The sequence below is a fragment of the Trachymyrmex cornetzi genome, unplaced genomic scaffold (genome assembly GCF_001594075.2).
Source record: "Trachymyrmex cornetzi isolate Tcor2-1 unplaced genomic scaffold, Tcor1.1 scaffold224, whole genome shotgun sequence".
Taxonomy (NCBI): Eukaryota; Metazoa; Arthropoda; class Insecta; order Hymenoptera; family Formicidae; genus Trachymyrmex; species Trachymyrmex cornetzi.
In genome coordinates this window covers 17807-34845 of record NW_017296891.1, presented here as the reverse complement: position 1 = coordinate 34845, position 17039 = coordinate 17807, and the positions used below count along the sequence as shown (strand labels likewise).

The 17039-nt window shown below is 35.4% G+C and overlaps 1 protein-coding gene across 1 annotated transcript; it reads right to left on the bottom strand.

The window, feature by feature from the left end:
- Positions 1-213: 213 nt before the first annotated feature.
- Positions 214-3400, bottom strand: LOC108760484 (uncharacterized). Its single transcript, XM_018506475.1, has 4 exons — positions 3355-3400; positions 1776-2285; positions 1526-1673; positions 214-272 (listed from the first exon to the last, which is right to left on the bottom strand). Exons 2-4 carry the CDS (start codon positions 2265-2267, stop codon positions 214-216), a joined length of 699 nt encoding a protein of 232 aa, XP_018361977.1. The 5' UTR covers positions 2268-2285; positions 3355-3400.
- Between the last annotated feature and the right edge of the window lie 13639 nt (positions 3401-17039).

The window sequence follows — 17039 nt, the reverse complement described above, 5'->3', positions numbered from 1 at the left end:
CCGGAATCATTCGGTGACTCTCGGCGGGGAACAATACGAGCGAGAGCTGCGGCGCTCGGCGTCGTTCGGCGACGTTCGGTTTTTTTCGCGGACTTGCGAGTTCGCGCGGCCTGTAATTATGTTCGCATTGCCGGGAACGATGCCTTTTGGGGGTGCATCGTTACATAATTATTATTTTTATTTATTTTATGTAGAAAATATCCATGAAGATATTCAGTCGTCCCCTTCAATGAGTCGCACTTCAACACAATCACGTACCGCAACACCGTTATCTAAAAGAAAAAAATTTGAAATGATAAAATCTGAAAGTGTATCCCCTGAAGCTACAAACACTTTTTGGTCAAAGGCATCGACTGCGATTTCATTAGTTAAAAATGAAGAAACAGAAGACGGCTTGAAACATTGGATTCTATATTTAGAGAAGGAGTTACGCAAAATTAAAAATTTGAAAAAATTAAAAGATTTGCAAAGAAATATTATTGCATTAGTAGATGATGCAGATAGTGATTAAATAATATACTGTTTTTTATATCGTTCCACTTTATTATTATTCATACAAATGTTTATATATGTTGTGTTAAAAGTATGTGATAATTATTTTATTACTATAGTGAGTAACGTACGTATGAGTATGTGATACAAAATTATTTTATTACTATAGTAACGTACGTATGAGTATGTGATACAAAATTATTTTATTACTATAGTAACGTACGAATGAGTATGTGATACAAAATTATTTTATTACTATACTTATTATTGTATTCTGCTATCAGCGATATAAAATATAACATATAGAGATATAGAGATATCTATATATCTCTATATGTTATATTTTATATGTATTTCATATCTATAAATACTTAACAAAATTAAATCATTGCTTCTTGCCATTCAACTCTTCCAACAGTATTGAAATATTGTTTAAAAATATCACGAATATAAATTGCATTTCTACTAGGTCTTATGTTTACAACATCTAAATTATGTAACTGTACATTATTATTTCTCCATGTGCCAGGTATTACGGTTTCATTTTCTAAATCTTCAATATCTACTCCTTTTAAAGAATTATTTTCTTTAATGATATAATTATGTAAAACGCAGCAAGCAAGTGTTATATTTTGAACTGATTCTACGGATAAATATATTTGTGTTAGAAGAACACGAAATCTGTTAGCTAATATGCCAAAAGCATTTTCAACTACTCTTCTACCTCTACTTAGTCTATAATTAAATATTCGCTCATCATGAGACAAGTTGCGTGATGGATAAGGTTTCAATAAGTGATTTTGCAATGGAAAAGCCGCATCAGCTAAAATAACAAAAGGAATAGGCTGATTCATACCAGATAATGGCTTATCTTTTGGCACATTTAATGGATTTTGTGGATCATTTATATATTTTGCCAAATCGCTTTCACGAAAAACTCCTCCATCGCTTACTCTACCATTAACACCAACGTTGACATATATAAATTCATAGTGAGCATTAACTAATGCTAATAAAACAATACTGTTTGTACCCTTATAATTATAATACAATGATCCTTGACTGAGAGGAACTTTAAACTCAATATGCTTGCCATCCATTGCACCGATGCAGTTTGGCACATTCCATTGTCTCAAATAATTATCAGCAACATGATTCCATTCTTCTTCGGTATCTGGAGTCTAAAATATTATGTATGCTAATTATTATGTATGTAAATATTATTTGAAATATTCATAGCATATTCGATACAAGGAAATAATAATTATAATTTTAATAGTTACCCTTAAATATTCATCTTTTAGTACTTCATAGATGACTCTAACTGTCTCAGGAATGATACGTGATAAAGTACAAGCTGGTACTCTTGTTGCGAATTCCATGCTGCGAAAAGATTCCCCAGTAGCTAAGAATCTTAGAGTCAAGGATAGTCTTTGAATTGGTGGAATGCACTTTCGCATAACTGTATCTTGTTTTTGAATATATGGAGATACTTTATCCAACAGATTGTTGAATAATTGAAGATCCATTCTAAAGAATCTACAAAAAGATTCTATATCTTCGTTGATAAGTTCATTGAGTGCTAAGTGAACAGATCCTCTTAATTCAAACTCTCTTCGTACAATCCACTCTCTTGTCCACCATCTCCGTTGTCGGTTTTGTAATTGTCGTATTCTCCGTTGTATTTCTTGCTCTTCTTGTTGTTCCGCAACCACAGCAAAAGCTGCAAGAGTCAGCAATTTCTTTAATTTTGTCTTTCTTGCTGAGTTATTCATGTTCAAACTATGATACAAGAACAAGGTTATGTTTATGCGCATATAGATACCACGTGATCATCACGTGACATAAAACTAACATACATCACGTTTCGAAGGAGAGAAAGAGAAGGGCTGTGTATACATATAAACCTCTCTTTCTCTCTTTTACGAATGTGACGTAGCTGGTTGAGATGCGCAGTGGGTTTCCACGGGATGAGCATACCCTTGTCTTTATACCATAGGTCTGTTTCTTATTGCTGCACTCTGAACCGGTGCAATAAGTTGAAGTGAAACAAACGTATATTTGTTTCACTTCAACTTATTGCCCTGTGTGTATTAGTTCAAAAAGTGCAGCAATAAAAAACAGACCTCATGGTTCAAACTAACACTGTGAATAGATTAGGTTATGTATTGGGTTGTCCGGAAAGTCCGTGCGGATTTCTCAATAGATTTCCGAAAAAAACCAGGACTTCTACGAGAGAGGAATTCTGAAATTATCCGAAAGATGGAAAAGTATTTGTGCAAAATAATGGTGCATACATTATAGATTAAAATTATTTTTAACTAAAAAAATTTGTCATTCAAATTTTGCTTGAAAATCCGCACGCACTTTCCGGACAACCCAATACATTAGTTCTCTTCAATTAAAAGCAGTTCGTATTTTAATTTCACATATATCAATAATTTTTAATAGTTAAAAAAGTATTTGTAGCTTTATCTATTATATTTCCCGAAAAATCAAAATAAATTAAAATTTACTCAGATCTGAAGGAGCATTGATACTGGATATACTGTTTCATGCATTTTTTATTATAATTATTTAGCTAAATGATTTCAAACTTTTATTGTATTAAACGGAACAAACTTATATTTATTTCAAAATATTTTTATTTCAATGTATTTAAAAAATAAGAATTTCACTTGTAAATTCGATACCAATGTTGATATAAATTACGCTTTTTCTTCAGTTACAGAATGGCCGCGTCTCCAATCAATGTAATTATTAAGTAAATCCGTTGAAAAAAGGAAAGCATGTCCGTACTAAATGATCCCTCGAGATTTATATCATATAAATTACGAAAACGTGTATTATCGTTGTCGTACATCAGCGCACAATGATTTTCCGATCCAATACAGGTTACGTATGTCGTTTACATAGGCTGCGTTCAGCAGACTCAGCAGTTTTGCAACCGTCTTGTGATTCTTCGCTGAGATAGAACTATTCCTTTAAATCTAAAAGTATAACCCAATCAGCGCGACGAATCAATATAGCCATATTGTGTTAACGCTACCTACAGTCATCAAAGTACAACTATTTCTATTTCAGGGCTTGGATCGAGAACTCGGACGGATTTCTAGCATCGTGTACACAAGGCTTTAAACCCGAACAAAACATATTGCCAACATAAAACATAAAAGATTTGAAACTACTTATTGTATAGAACATTCCTTGATAGATAGAAGAATGAAATAAGTTTTGAGGTTATAAAATTTACAAAAATGGATTATGATACGGAACCTGAGACGAAAAATATTTTCTCATTTCTTAACCTTATAAAATGTGTAAAATTGTTGACACCGAATTTTTATATGTAAAACCGATTGAAGACCGTTTACACGGCTTTCTTAAAACGGTTTAATAACGCCAAACCTCTTTCTGAAGAGGCCTGGATTTACTAAAACGGTTTATAGTACAATGTAGGGAAGAGTCAAAATGACATCTATCCGTATTGTCTTTCTTTTCTTCGTCGAGCTGCGGTTTTCTATAGTTTAGTGTAGGGAAGGCGCGCTCCAGGGTATCAATCATGAAACTTTATCCCTAGGATGGAAAGTAAAAAGTGAAAATTTTATCCATTGAAGTTAATGGAGAAATTTTTCACTTTTCACTTTTCATTCTAGAAAAAAAGTTTCATGATCGATATTCATAGCGTTTTCGGCCCGACCGGGTTTGCACCAACCTGGGTTGGATTAATGGCGTTTTGCGCTCTCCTATTGGTAGAGCGTGTGACATCAACCAATAGGAAAGATTAATCCAACCCAGGTTGGTGCAAACCCGATCGGGCCGAAAACGCTATAAGTATATTACGGTTTCTGATAGGTTGAAATTTCTTGTTCTCTGTTCCTATTGCGTGTTTCTTTCCATTGGATGCATTCAGTACTATAATCGCTCACTGAGCGCTTAGTGAGTGGTTGTAGTACTGAATGCATCCATTGTGTTTAAGGGCACAATAGAGGAACATGAATTATAGATATTTAGATTTCAATCTATCAGAAACCGTGTATTCCGATGTAATCGGAAGTTTCAGGTGGCACCCAGTTGGACACGGCTCAATTGGACACGAGCCACTCACAGCGCTTGAGACTACAAAGCTCCTAAGCACCGGTCGCTGTGATTGGTGGTTCCAATCGAGCCGTGGTCAATCGGGACCACCCCATCAGTTTCTGATAGATTAAAATCTTAATATCTAATTCCTGTTCTTCTACTGTGTTCATGCTCTAACAGTAACCATAAGACATACCGTAAGAATTAGTCAATCAGAATTAAAGCGGGAACACAGACTCTTACATAACGCATAAAACATGAGGCATAAGAGAATCAACCAATCATAGTCCTTTATTTCACGGAAAGGAAGGAAATAAAGCACTTCGATTGCTTCATTTTCTTATGCCTCATGTGTTATGCATTATGCAAGAGTCTGTGCTCCCCGCTTAAGAGTTCAAACAAATTCGGCTCTGAAAGTATACACAGGGTATTCGAAAAGACTGGGACTTCCTATGATCTCCAAAAGTACCCACTTTCAAGGAAATATCAGTTTGACCTTAGGTGGCGTTGTGACCGGACTAATGCCTCAATTCTTAACAAAATCCGTGTAATTCCTATTTATTTAATTAATTCTTTAATTGTCACTGGTCGTGACTTACCTTGGTCGCCACTTTGTTTAACCTTTATAACAAAGAAGGTAATCCAGGTCCTCGGTTGTCCCGCTTAGCTGGCCTTTGTGCGATGAAGGGCTCTGATTGGCTTCCTTCCTGTCTGTCGTTCCTTTGATTGGCCGCTGAATGGTGAAGCTCGTGTCGTCGTGTGGTCTCTCTTTGTCTCTTGGACGCTTATAATTATTAATGGAATTGGTGTTCGTCGTAATCAAAGAGAAGGCACGTTGGTGTAACAAAGATATATTTATTTAATAGAAAAACACCAACAATTAATTAATAACGGCCTCTCATTCACACAGTTCGCACACATACGTAATTTCTGAATAATCGACACTCTCGCTCTCACTCTCGCTTATACATATCACGTTGTCGCATCGCGTCGCACTTTCGGCGGAATGGCGGATCTCAATATGGCCGCCCTTGGTGATTACGCAATCTTGCGTCACCTACTGCGTACAACGGTTAAGAGGTTAAATCCTCACTTAATTCGCGTTATCACGACGCGTGGTGTTTACGGGCTACGTACTGAAGACGTGTATTAACAATTTACGGCGTAATTTTGCCGATTTTCCGCGTTTTCACTTCACTAGCGGAACTTGCCGTTTGTTCGCGATTTCTCGCGTCAATTCGCGTTACAATACAGTACAATACAATATGGAATAATTAATCAAATGGTTTTCTAACCAGGTTTTTGAGTTTTAATAATTTTGACATTCTGTCCTTGTCTTACTAGTGCAATAATTATGCTTTCTCTCTCTAACTAAGGAGATGTGTTCCAATTAATTCAGGACTTGTAAAATAATTTAAAAACAAGTAAAATAATTCGGCTGACATGCCGTTGTGTTAAAATAATCAAAATAACGTGGTTTACTAACCTTTAACGTATAAAATCGCTCTTCGGCGTAAGTTATTAATCTTTTTTCTTTTTCAGGGTCACCAAATCCATTGCAGCGTATCTTTTATGGGTAAGTATCGGTAAGTATTTTCAGTATCTTTATTTATCTTTATTTTAACATGTTCCTTTTATCTAATTTTTCTCTTATTTGTTTTTATAGGTTAACGCACTGGATTGGATTGGATCGCCTTTCGGTCTCTGTGTTTTGCAGGATATTTAGGTAGGTTGGTTCTTGTTCAAATAATTATAAAAGGTATAAAACTTTATTATAATAGCATATATATGTGTTAATTAATTGTGTAAGATAAATATATTAACTTTTAGTCTTGTAACGTAACGTAATAAAATAGTAAGATATAATTATGACTTTGTGTCTCTTTGTATAATATCGCAGCTTGAGTACGGCTTGACCTTTTACAAATAAAATAACTAATAAAACTGCTAATCTAGCGTAAACAAAAACATAATAAAATAAGTTAATTCCGCGTTCTTTAATAATTCTTCACGCGGTGTTGTGTTGGTCTTCCGGATCCGTTGTCCGTCTGGTAGTCTCGCCGTCATCCTTCGGAACTGTTTGGAGGATGTCTTGAGGAAACGCCTTCCTCGCTGCTGCTGTGATAGTTTGTTCTGTTGTTATTATTTGCGTATCCTGTTGGAATTAATTTCGTCCTTTTATAATTATTCTGCGGACTTTGGAAAATTGCGGGCGGTCGCAGCGTCAAGGTTAGGGTTAGGTTAGGTTATAACCGGATCTCTATCTCGGATCTTAATAATTCCGCGTTTCCGGATAAATAATTAATTAATTAATGATATAAAGCACCTGTGGTGTCTTACTTTTCGGTCGCCACTCTGTTTTCCCAACTAACAGAGAAGGATTAGTAGTCCTGGATGTACCATGGAATCGGACTCTGCGGATAGGTTGTTCTTCATTGGTGCCTTCCTTCAGTCCTTTGTCCTGATTGGCCCGTCGGTCGAGATGTCTGATTCGCCGGATGTGTCCCCGTCGATATGCGGTGGAGTGTTTATTTAATTCAGGAATGGTAATGATCGCGAAAGAATACACGAAAGGTACGTTTGGTGTAACAAGGTATAAAATATTTATTCAGAAATAACACCAATAATTAATTTGATAGGCCCTCATTCACTCTGATCACTCACACACACTAATTTCTCAATATTCGACTATCTCGCCTTTTGTTTCTTTGTCTCTTTCTATCTCGCGTTGTCGCGTCGCGTCGCACTTACGACGAATGGCGGTTATCTAATATGGCCGCTCGCAAAGGTGGCGTGATGTTGCATCATCCACTACGCACAACGTGTTTCGAGGTTAAAACCTCGCTAAATTCGCGTTTATCCTACGCGTTGGTCTTACGGGAATCGTGCCATGCACGTTTTATGATGATTTGCGACGTATTTTCGCCGATTTCCGCACTTTGGCGGTTATAACGGAACTTTCACCGTATTTCGCGATTTTAATAGCGTATTACGCTATTTCGCGTTACGCGTTAGTTACTTAGCGTCGGGCTACGGTACGGTATGTCGCGATACCGGGTTTGTACCGAAATTCGCCAAATTACGCAATTTATGAGCCGCGTGGTTTCAGACGTCCGTCCCGTTCGAAGGTCTATTCACGACTGATTTCAAAGATGGCTGGCTTCACTGCCAAGATGTCGAGAAGAAGGAGTCTGTTCTATTTCCCGCGGTCGGTTCGGTGTTCCCGAATCTAGTGTATCTCTAGTAACAACATTCACACGGCCTTTTGTGGTTATTAATACGTTAAATAATTTGGAGTTAACCTCCTTAACACAAATTAATTGTGGTCTTTCCGCTTTTATACATTTTTACTGCGGATAATTAAATTTTGTTCTTGGACAAATTCAGCGATTCTTCTGTGATTGGTCAATAATTCTTGGACCTCTAAATATTCATAAAACAAGTTGAAATAATACGAAATAACTTTAAATAATTTATCTTTAATTCATTAATTGTCCCTGTCGCTGAATTAATTCAATTACAATATTCAATCGATAAAATGTTGATATGCGAGTACATATATGTACATCTATGACTGGAATAATTCGTGTATGACGAAATAATTATAAATAATTTAGAAATGGCTCACTATGCCCTAGATAATTCAGAAATAATTCCTGGAAGTGAATTTTTACACCTTTAATTACAAAATATCTCGCATATGAAAATTTTAGTCCCTTATGAAACTTTAGCGCACCTTAACGCTATATAACTTATTTGGAACAAACTTCCCTTTACCTTTTGATAATAATTAATTTGGAATCTCGATATAGAGTATGTACTGAAATAATTGTTTAAGTGGCCTTTTGGCTAAGTCTAATAATTTTGGTATGTCTGTCTTTGTCTTACAAATGATAAATAATTACTGTGTCTCCTTTTAACTTATGTGCTTTGTTCCAAATATTTTACATGCTTGAAATAAATTGATATCATGCAAAATAATTAGGGTTACATGCCCTTGTGAGAGAAAGAAATAAATGTTTTTCACTCAATAATATAAATCTCTTGCTAATTAATAGCTTCTTACCTTCTATGTCTTTGTTATACTTATGCTTTATGTTTCAGGGTCACCCATCATTCTCAGCAATTCTTATTGTGGTAAGTATTTCATTTTTATTTGTGAATTAATTCATGTTACTCTAGCATAGCTTATTTTAATTGTTTATTTTCTTTTTTAGGTTACTCTGCTGGAATGACTATGGATCGCCTTTCTTTTCTGAGGATTAGGTAGGTTGAGTATTATTCTTTTTTATTTATGTTTTTACCTCTTTTTAGTTTTTTCTGACAATATAGTTCTTTATTAAAATATAAAATATGAAATGCTAAATATTCTTATAAAATTAATTAATAGGTAACTTTGGTTTGCATGTGAATATAAAATAATTATTTTTTGGTGACTTTTTCCACCTTGGATGCGACATGACCTTTTACATACATATAATTAGTGCGGAAACAAAATAAATAAAATAATTGGTAAATGAATAAATGGTAACTCTGCTGGTCGTATCGTCCTATTCCATCGAGTTGTTATCTGCTATCTCGGCTATTGTCTCCGGCTGCTTCGCGTTGTCCGGGAATTGTTTCCTCTCCGCCACTGTAATTCTTGGCGTGATATTCTGCAAGGTTTTATATAATATTTTTAACGGTTATTGCTGTATAAGGAGAAAAATGCACTCGGTTGCAAGGTTAGGTTAGGTTGTAACCAATACTTACCGTTCGGTCCCTGAATCTGTGATGTCTCACGGTCGCCACTCCTTTTGACCTCCAAAGGAGAAGGCGTTGAGGTCTTCGGTCGTCAGTGTCTTTTATTCCTCGCGTTATGTGATCGGCTTACTCTGACTTCGTCTAATCGCAGAAGGAAAGGTTTCATTGAAATATAAGTCTGTATGTTGCAGGAAATTTACAATGATAGTTTATTGGTCGAAGCACTTTCATTAACTTCTCACAATTATTCGCGTAACGCCGCTCCGGGATACTACGCCAGATACGCACGTCGCTTATTAAACATTTCACAATTATTTAGATAATCCCGCTCTGGGATACTACGCCAGATACGCACGCCTCTCATTAACTATTTCCCAATTATTTAAATAACGCCGCTCTGGGATACTACGCCAGATATCACACGTCGCTCGTTATAATTTTCACAATTATTTAAATATTTACTCATCTATCCGCGTAGAGGTGAGCCCCCGTTCACTTTATCGCCCTTGGCTTTCCGGCCCGCGATTGAAACGATCCCGCTCGAAACCCCTTTACGCCCTTTGGAGGGTAGCCCCGCTCGCCTTCGTTTATCCTGCCGCTCCGAACGGTTTCGGCTAACGCACTCCTCGACCGCTTTCGCGCTCGAGATTATATACCTTCTTGCCATCCCTTCTTTGGTGCTCGCATCGCTTCGTTCTCTTTGCGCGCTGTCAGCGCTCGCAACGTTAGCCTTATCTTACTAGCTACGCCGCTCTATTCTGTTCCTGCATTTTATAGTTATGTATTTTTTAATCAATAATTTTCTTTATTTTCAGGTACCCCGTTACAATGGAAGGATGCTGCCGTTTGGATTCTCCCGCTGGAGTCACAGGTAAGTATTATGTTAAAATTTATTTACAGGTTACTAAATTTCCCCGGCTGCACCCCCCTGTCTATATACAATATTTACAGTGATGTCTTTGCTTACAATGATAACTATCAGGTATTCCGGTGTCGTAACAATAATTCATGCACACCCGGTATACGGAATGATCCCTAATTTGACTGGCACGTCTCTTTGGTGCTCAGTATGCAAATGATGATGGGTTTTCTCGCTATCCCTATTTTAGGTAATCCGCGACAGTTTTTATGGTCACCCGGTATACGTAATGGCCTCAAATTTTAACAGCACATCCCGTTGGTGCTTACAATGAACATAACGATTTGTTTTTTCTCTATTCTGACTTTATGTGTCGCGACGATTTTTCATGGTCACCCGGTATACGTGGTGGCCTCAAACTTTAATGACAAGTCTTACTGGTACTTACGATAACATTAACGATCGGTTTTCCTGATATTTTAACTTTAAGTATATCGCGACAATTTTTCATGGTCACCCGGTATACGTGATGGCCTCATATTTCAATAGCACATCTCATTGGTGCTTACAAGAAAATTAACGATCGGTTTTTCCGATATTTTAACTTTAAGTGTATCGCGACAATTTTTCATGGTCACCCGGTATACGTGGTGATCATTTAACACGTGTATTTTCACAGTTTCGGTGCCTTAAAGGCTTTGACAACTTGTTACCAGGGTTCTCTGACTCCTAGCTTACAAATCCTATCTTCTTTCCGAAACCATTGAGGTCGATGCCCCAATGCAAAACAAATTATCTTTACTAATGGTCTTATGGACCGTAACACTATCTTCCCATTATGCGGGCGCTATACTACTTGTTCTATTTTGAATCTTAACCTTTTTTTCTTTTCTTTTTCTAATATTTTTCTATTCAGTAACTATGGTAATAATAATAATATTTATAATGATATTAATAGTTGTAATGATTATATTAATATAAGTAATGATAGTAACAATAATATTAATTATAATGATATAGTTAATGACCATAATAACGGTAATACTGGTTATGCTAACGCTCGTAATAATAATCATATTAACATTTTCTTTTGCGTGAATTTATATACGCGTGCGTCAAAATGAATTCATTCATGCTCACATACCGTCGGAGTGGTCCTGGTCGATGCCTGGCGCGGCTGCCTTCGGACATGAATCCGGGGGGGGGGGGGTGATCCCGATTGACCACTGCTCGATTGGACACCACCAATCACAGCAACCGGTGCTTAGGAGCTTTGTAGTCTCAAGCGCTGTGAGTGGCTCGCGTCCAATTGAGCCGTGTCCAACTGGGTGCCACCCAATCCGGGGACTCGACGCCGGTTTCAAGGTCAAGGTCATATCGATTTAAATAGAACACACCTCGTTTTTCATTGCATATTGTAATAGCACACCTAGAGAGCTTTCCAAAACCCTATAATAAAATATTTTTCCATTAAGTACTTTTTGAGTTATAATGCTTGAAAGTTATAGTATCGTCGGTATTACCATTGCCCAAAGTGCTCAAACGAAGGCTAAAACCTCTTGGTTGTTGTTTAGGATTATGACTCGGATAAGATTTGTCGAGATCAAGACCATCGGAGGTTGTTCCGCTTATTTTCATTTCTACATAGAAATAGTTCATAAAACGTTAACATTCTAAGAATTGATTTGGACACGGAGACAACCCGCGAAACGCATACATATTGCATACGATGTACATTGCGATATCCTGTCGCATATATCACATTTCTTTTATAATGAAATATGCTAAAACGTGTAAAGAATTTTCTATAGATTGATTAGTTTAGCGACAGAACGAATGTACGTACAAATACATTCTACCAATTGACTATTATGGCGACTTGCCGCATATATGTATATAAAAAATTTTCTCAAAGCAGAAAACTCATTCTATTGCATACAAAGGTATACAATGATATTCTGACGTATATATCACACTTCTTTTTTAGATAAAACACGTCAATACGTATATATAAAGAATTTTTTATAGTTTGATTAGTTCAGCGACAGGACCAAATGTACAGGGTGTTGCAGATACATACTAGGCAGTACGACGGGTTGCGTGGGCAAACTTTGCAGGGGCAGGCCGGGCAGACGCGGTTCGGTAGGTAATGACGGTGCAGCGTAGATAATGACGGCGCCTCTATATCGACAAATTCAGTAGCGTGCCAGACGTTCTGATGGACTTTGTCATCATGAAAAAGAGCCAAAAGGACAATTAAAGATGAAAAATTTTAAAAATATTACGTGATAGAACATTTTTTCATACATATAAATATATATAAACGCATATAATTAAATACAAAATGTTTTCATATATCCTTCTTTCTTTATAAAATTAGTGTCGGCGACAAGCAAAAATAGTAATAATAATAATAATGAAAAAAGATAATAAAAAGAATAATTTTCGCATTGTTTCTTTTACGAAAAATTAAAATTGAAAAACTGAGAAAGAATTGCTCAAATGATTTATACAAATTTATATCTAAGCAATATTATTTAATTTTTCAAACTTGACTTTTTATAAAACAAATAATGCAAAAATTATACTCGTAATTATTTTTTTTATGTTTTCCTATTATTACTATTTTCTTCTACCTAACAGTAATTTTTAAAAAGAAAGAAGAATATGTGATAATATATATAAACATATTTCGTATATAATTATATATGTTTATACATGACAAATTATTTATTGATTAATACATGACAAATTATTTATTGATTAACGGATATGATACAACAATTTTCTTTCTTTATTTTTTTATTTTTCGTTTTGGCGTTGTTAGTTTATATCGAATTTTGGGAAGAAAGAGAAAGCATATTGATTCTGTAAGAATAGTAGGTATGTTGCGAGCGAAGTGAGTAATGTTTATGAATTGAATGTGTAATTTATGAGTGACAAAATATAAAAAGGACAGTTAAATGATGATGATTAATCAAAGAGGTTTGGGATTGAGAGAGATGTTCTTGTAATAGAAATAAATATCTGCGTTATCTGAGGAAAAAACTCCTTTCTCTTGGCTAAAACTGCAATTCCGTTCTGTATTCCAGAATGGTCAGTTTCAGGAAAAATCGAGCAATCTGAAGCGCAACATAGAATAATCGTAATTTAACCGATGGCAGCCCACGAATGCTACAAACGACGTTTTTAACATAAGTACAATGCAACCGGTAAAAAGAATCGTTAGCAAACTTAATTCAGTACTCAGGCCCTGATCTTTAAAGTTTGTCGAGTTTTAAAAGTGTTGGTCACTAACGATAATTGATATAGGTAGACAGAAGATGATATTCCGAGTATGCGAGATAAAAATATAATATAAAGAGTATAAGGAAATATTCCAGTTGAAAATTTTTTTCATACATATGTGTGAAAACTATTTATTGATATTTTAATACTTTATAATGTTTTTAATAATATTTTACAAGAGGTGTTCAAAATATCCACCCGACTCTTCTAAACATACTGCAACTCTCCGCATGAAGCTTTGTCGTACTTTATGTATTATTGCAGGTGTAATGTTACGACTTGCTTCTTGTATTTTTTGTATTAAATCTTCTCGATTGCGTGGCAGTGTCTGATACATCTGATCTCGTATGTTGCCCCACGCAAAAAAATCCATAGGTGTGAGATCAGGTGATCGCGGTGGCCATTCGTGAAGATTACTGTAAATGCCTATCCATCTATTCAAAAATCTCCGGTTCAAAATAACTCGGGGAAGAATAGATGTATGAGCTGGATGACCGTCTTGCTGGTATATGATATTAGGTAAGATGTTTAATGGCACATCCTCTAACAAAGTTGGAAGTGTTTCTTCCAGAAACTCTGAATATATTTGTGCCGTAACATTTACATCGTCTGAAAAGAAGTACGGTCCAATTATTGTATTGTCTACAATGCCCATCCAAACGTTGACATGATATTGCCCCTGGATATGTATTTCTTTCCGGCAATGGGGATTTTCTTCCGCATAATGGTGCTCATTATGGCGATTGATACTCCCGTCACTTCGGAAAGTGCGTTCGTCTGTCTATAAGATTCTTCTCAAAAATCCATCATTCCCAACATTGTCTATGTCAACCTGTATGATGAGAGTATATAACAATACAGTTGTATTTTTTCATACTTTTCATTTTCTTTAATTATCATCGTTTTTCTATTATTTATTTTATACAATAAATATAATAATCATTATATATACATCATATATACATATTATATATAAAATGGTTATTATTTTTATTAGTTAACGTTTCAATGCATAGGCTTTATAAGGTACGGTGATTCGCACGATGTAAAAACAAGTTGACAATTGAAAGTTTATTAAGATCCCGTAGTATTGTAGCTTTTGAAAGCAAATTGGCTAATAAATTATTAAAATATAGAACTTACTTGATCTAATATCCAATCACAAAATCTTTCTCGGCGAGGCAAATCTTGTGGGAACAATTTTTGCATTGTGTGTCTTTTGAAAGGATGCCATCCCAAATTATTTTTTATTATTCTGTGCACCTTGGTGTGGTCTGTATTTAAATCACGCGCAATACATCTGGTGCTAGTATGCGGATTTGCTAAAACTGCATCTCTTACTTGATCAATTATTATCTCATCGCGTTTGCGTTTGTTTCGTGGACGTTTTGGCGCATGAAGAGTGCCATATTGGCAAATTCGACGATACAATTGTCCGAACAGTGCATGTGAAGGTCGCTGCTTATCGGGGAAACGATTAGCGTACAGAACTGTGGCCATCTTTCAGTTTTATGACATTCGCCATAAATGAGCAGCATATTCGCTAACTCTTCGTTAGTATAACGAGGCATCGTTGATTCACGTTTTCACTACCAACAGCTGGGCGTACCGATTGTCTTTTATCAGAGTCTTTCTCCTTTCGTATACATCTATAACGCGAATCTGATAAAAAACAATCGGCCCCAAGCTGTTGGGAGCGAAAACGTAAGTTAATGATGCTTCGTTACACCAATACTGAGTTAAGAAATATGATGCTCTTTTATGGAAAATGCTATAAAAATGACAGTATATCTGCAGTTTTATACATTAATGACTTCCCTAATAAGCAGCAGCCGTCACATGCGTTGTTTGATATATTGTATTGTTGAATTTGCCAACATGGTATTCTGCATGCACCAAAACATTCACGAAACATATACGTCAACGCAACGGAGTAATAATGAATCTTGTGAGAGACGTGGTTTTAGCAAATCCGCATACTAGCACCAGGTTGCGAATTGCGCAATTGGTGTGATCTTAATATAGATCACACCAAGGTGCACAAAATAATAAGAACAGTCTAGAATTCTTTCAAAGAACACACAACGTTAAAGTTTTTTCTTCAAGAGTTACCTCGTCGAAAAAAATTTTGCGATTGGATCTCAGACCAAATAATTTCAATACTTTAATAATTAGCCAGGTGCATTTAAAAGCCTGCAAATGATGACTTTCTGAAAAGAATTTTAAGGACACAAAAATGCACTTTTTGTAGTGACAGTATTATTAATCGCCATAATGAATACCATTATTCGGAAGAGAATTGCCAGAAAGAAACACACATCAAGGGACAATGTAATGTTAACGTTTGAATGGGAATTTTGGACAGTGTAATTATCGGATCACACATTTTTCAAAAGATATCGATATCACAGCACAAGTTTATTCAAAGATCTTGAAAGAAACATTACCAAATTTGATGGACGATGTTCCATGAAATATATTATCAAATATTGTATACTAGTAAGACGGTTATCCAGCTCATATTTTTGTTCTCGCTTGTGCATTTTAATAATCGATTTTCGCTCAGATAAATAGGCATTCACAACGATTTCCGTGAGTGGCCATTGCGATCATCTAGGGTTACATACGAGATTCAGGTGTATCAGACACTGCCACGCAATCGAGAAGATTTAATACAAAAAATACAAGAAGCAAGTCGTAACATTACACCTGCAATAATACATAAAGTACGACAAAGCTTCATGCGGAGAGTTGCAGTATGTTTAGAAGAGTCGGGTGGATATTTTGAACACCTCTTGTAAAATATTATTAAAAACATTATAAAGTATTAAAATATCAATAAATAGTTTTCACACATATGTATGAAAAAAGTTTTCAATTGGAATATTTCCTTATACTCTTTATATTATATTTTTATCTCGCATACTCGGAATATCATCTTCTGTCTACCTATATCAATTATCGTTAGTGACCAACACTTTTAAAACTCGACAAACTTTAAAGATCAGGGCCTGAGTACTGAATTAAGTTTGCTAACGATTCTTTTTACCGGTTGCATTGTACTTATGTTAAAAACGTCGTTTATAGCATTCGTGGGCTGTCATCGGTTAAATTACGATTATTCTATGTTGCGCTTCAGATTGCTCGATTTTTCCTGAAACTGACCATTCTGGAATACAGAACGGAATTGCAGTTTTAGCCAAGAGAAAGGAGTTTTTTCCTCAGATAACGCAGATATTTATTTCTATTACAAGAACATCTCTCTCAATCCCAAACCTCTTTGATTAATCATCATCATTTAACTGTCCTTTTTATATTTTGTCACTCATAAATTACACATTCAATTCATAAACATTACTCACTTCGCTCGCAACATACCTACTATTCTTACAGAATCAATATGCTTTCTCTTTCTTCCCAAAATTCGATATAAACTAACAACGCCAAAACGAAAAATAAAAAAATAAAGAAAGAAAATTGTTGTATCATATCCGTTAATCAATAAATAATTTGTCATGTATTAATCAATAAATAATTTGTCATGTATAAACATATATAATTATATACGAAATATGTT

Excerpts from the sequence above, each read along its gene's own strand:
- LOC108760484 (XM_018506475.1), bottom strand. The coding sequence starts at position 2,267 with ATGAATAACTCAGCAAGAAAGACAAAATTAAAGAAATTGCTGACTCTT. Across the intron at positions 1,674-1,775 it reads TAAAAGATGAATATTTAAGG|ACTCCAGATACCGAAGAAGA; the intron begins GTAACTATTAAA and ends ATAATATTTTAG. Across the intron at positions 273-1,525 it reads ATTGTATTATAATTATAAGG|ATAACGGTGTTGCGGTACGT; the intron begins GTACAAACAGTA and ends TTTTTCTTTTAG.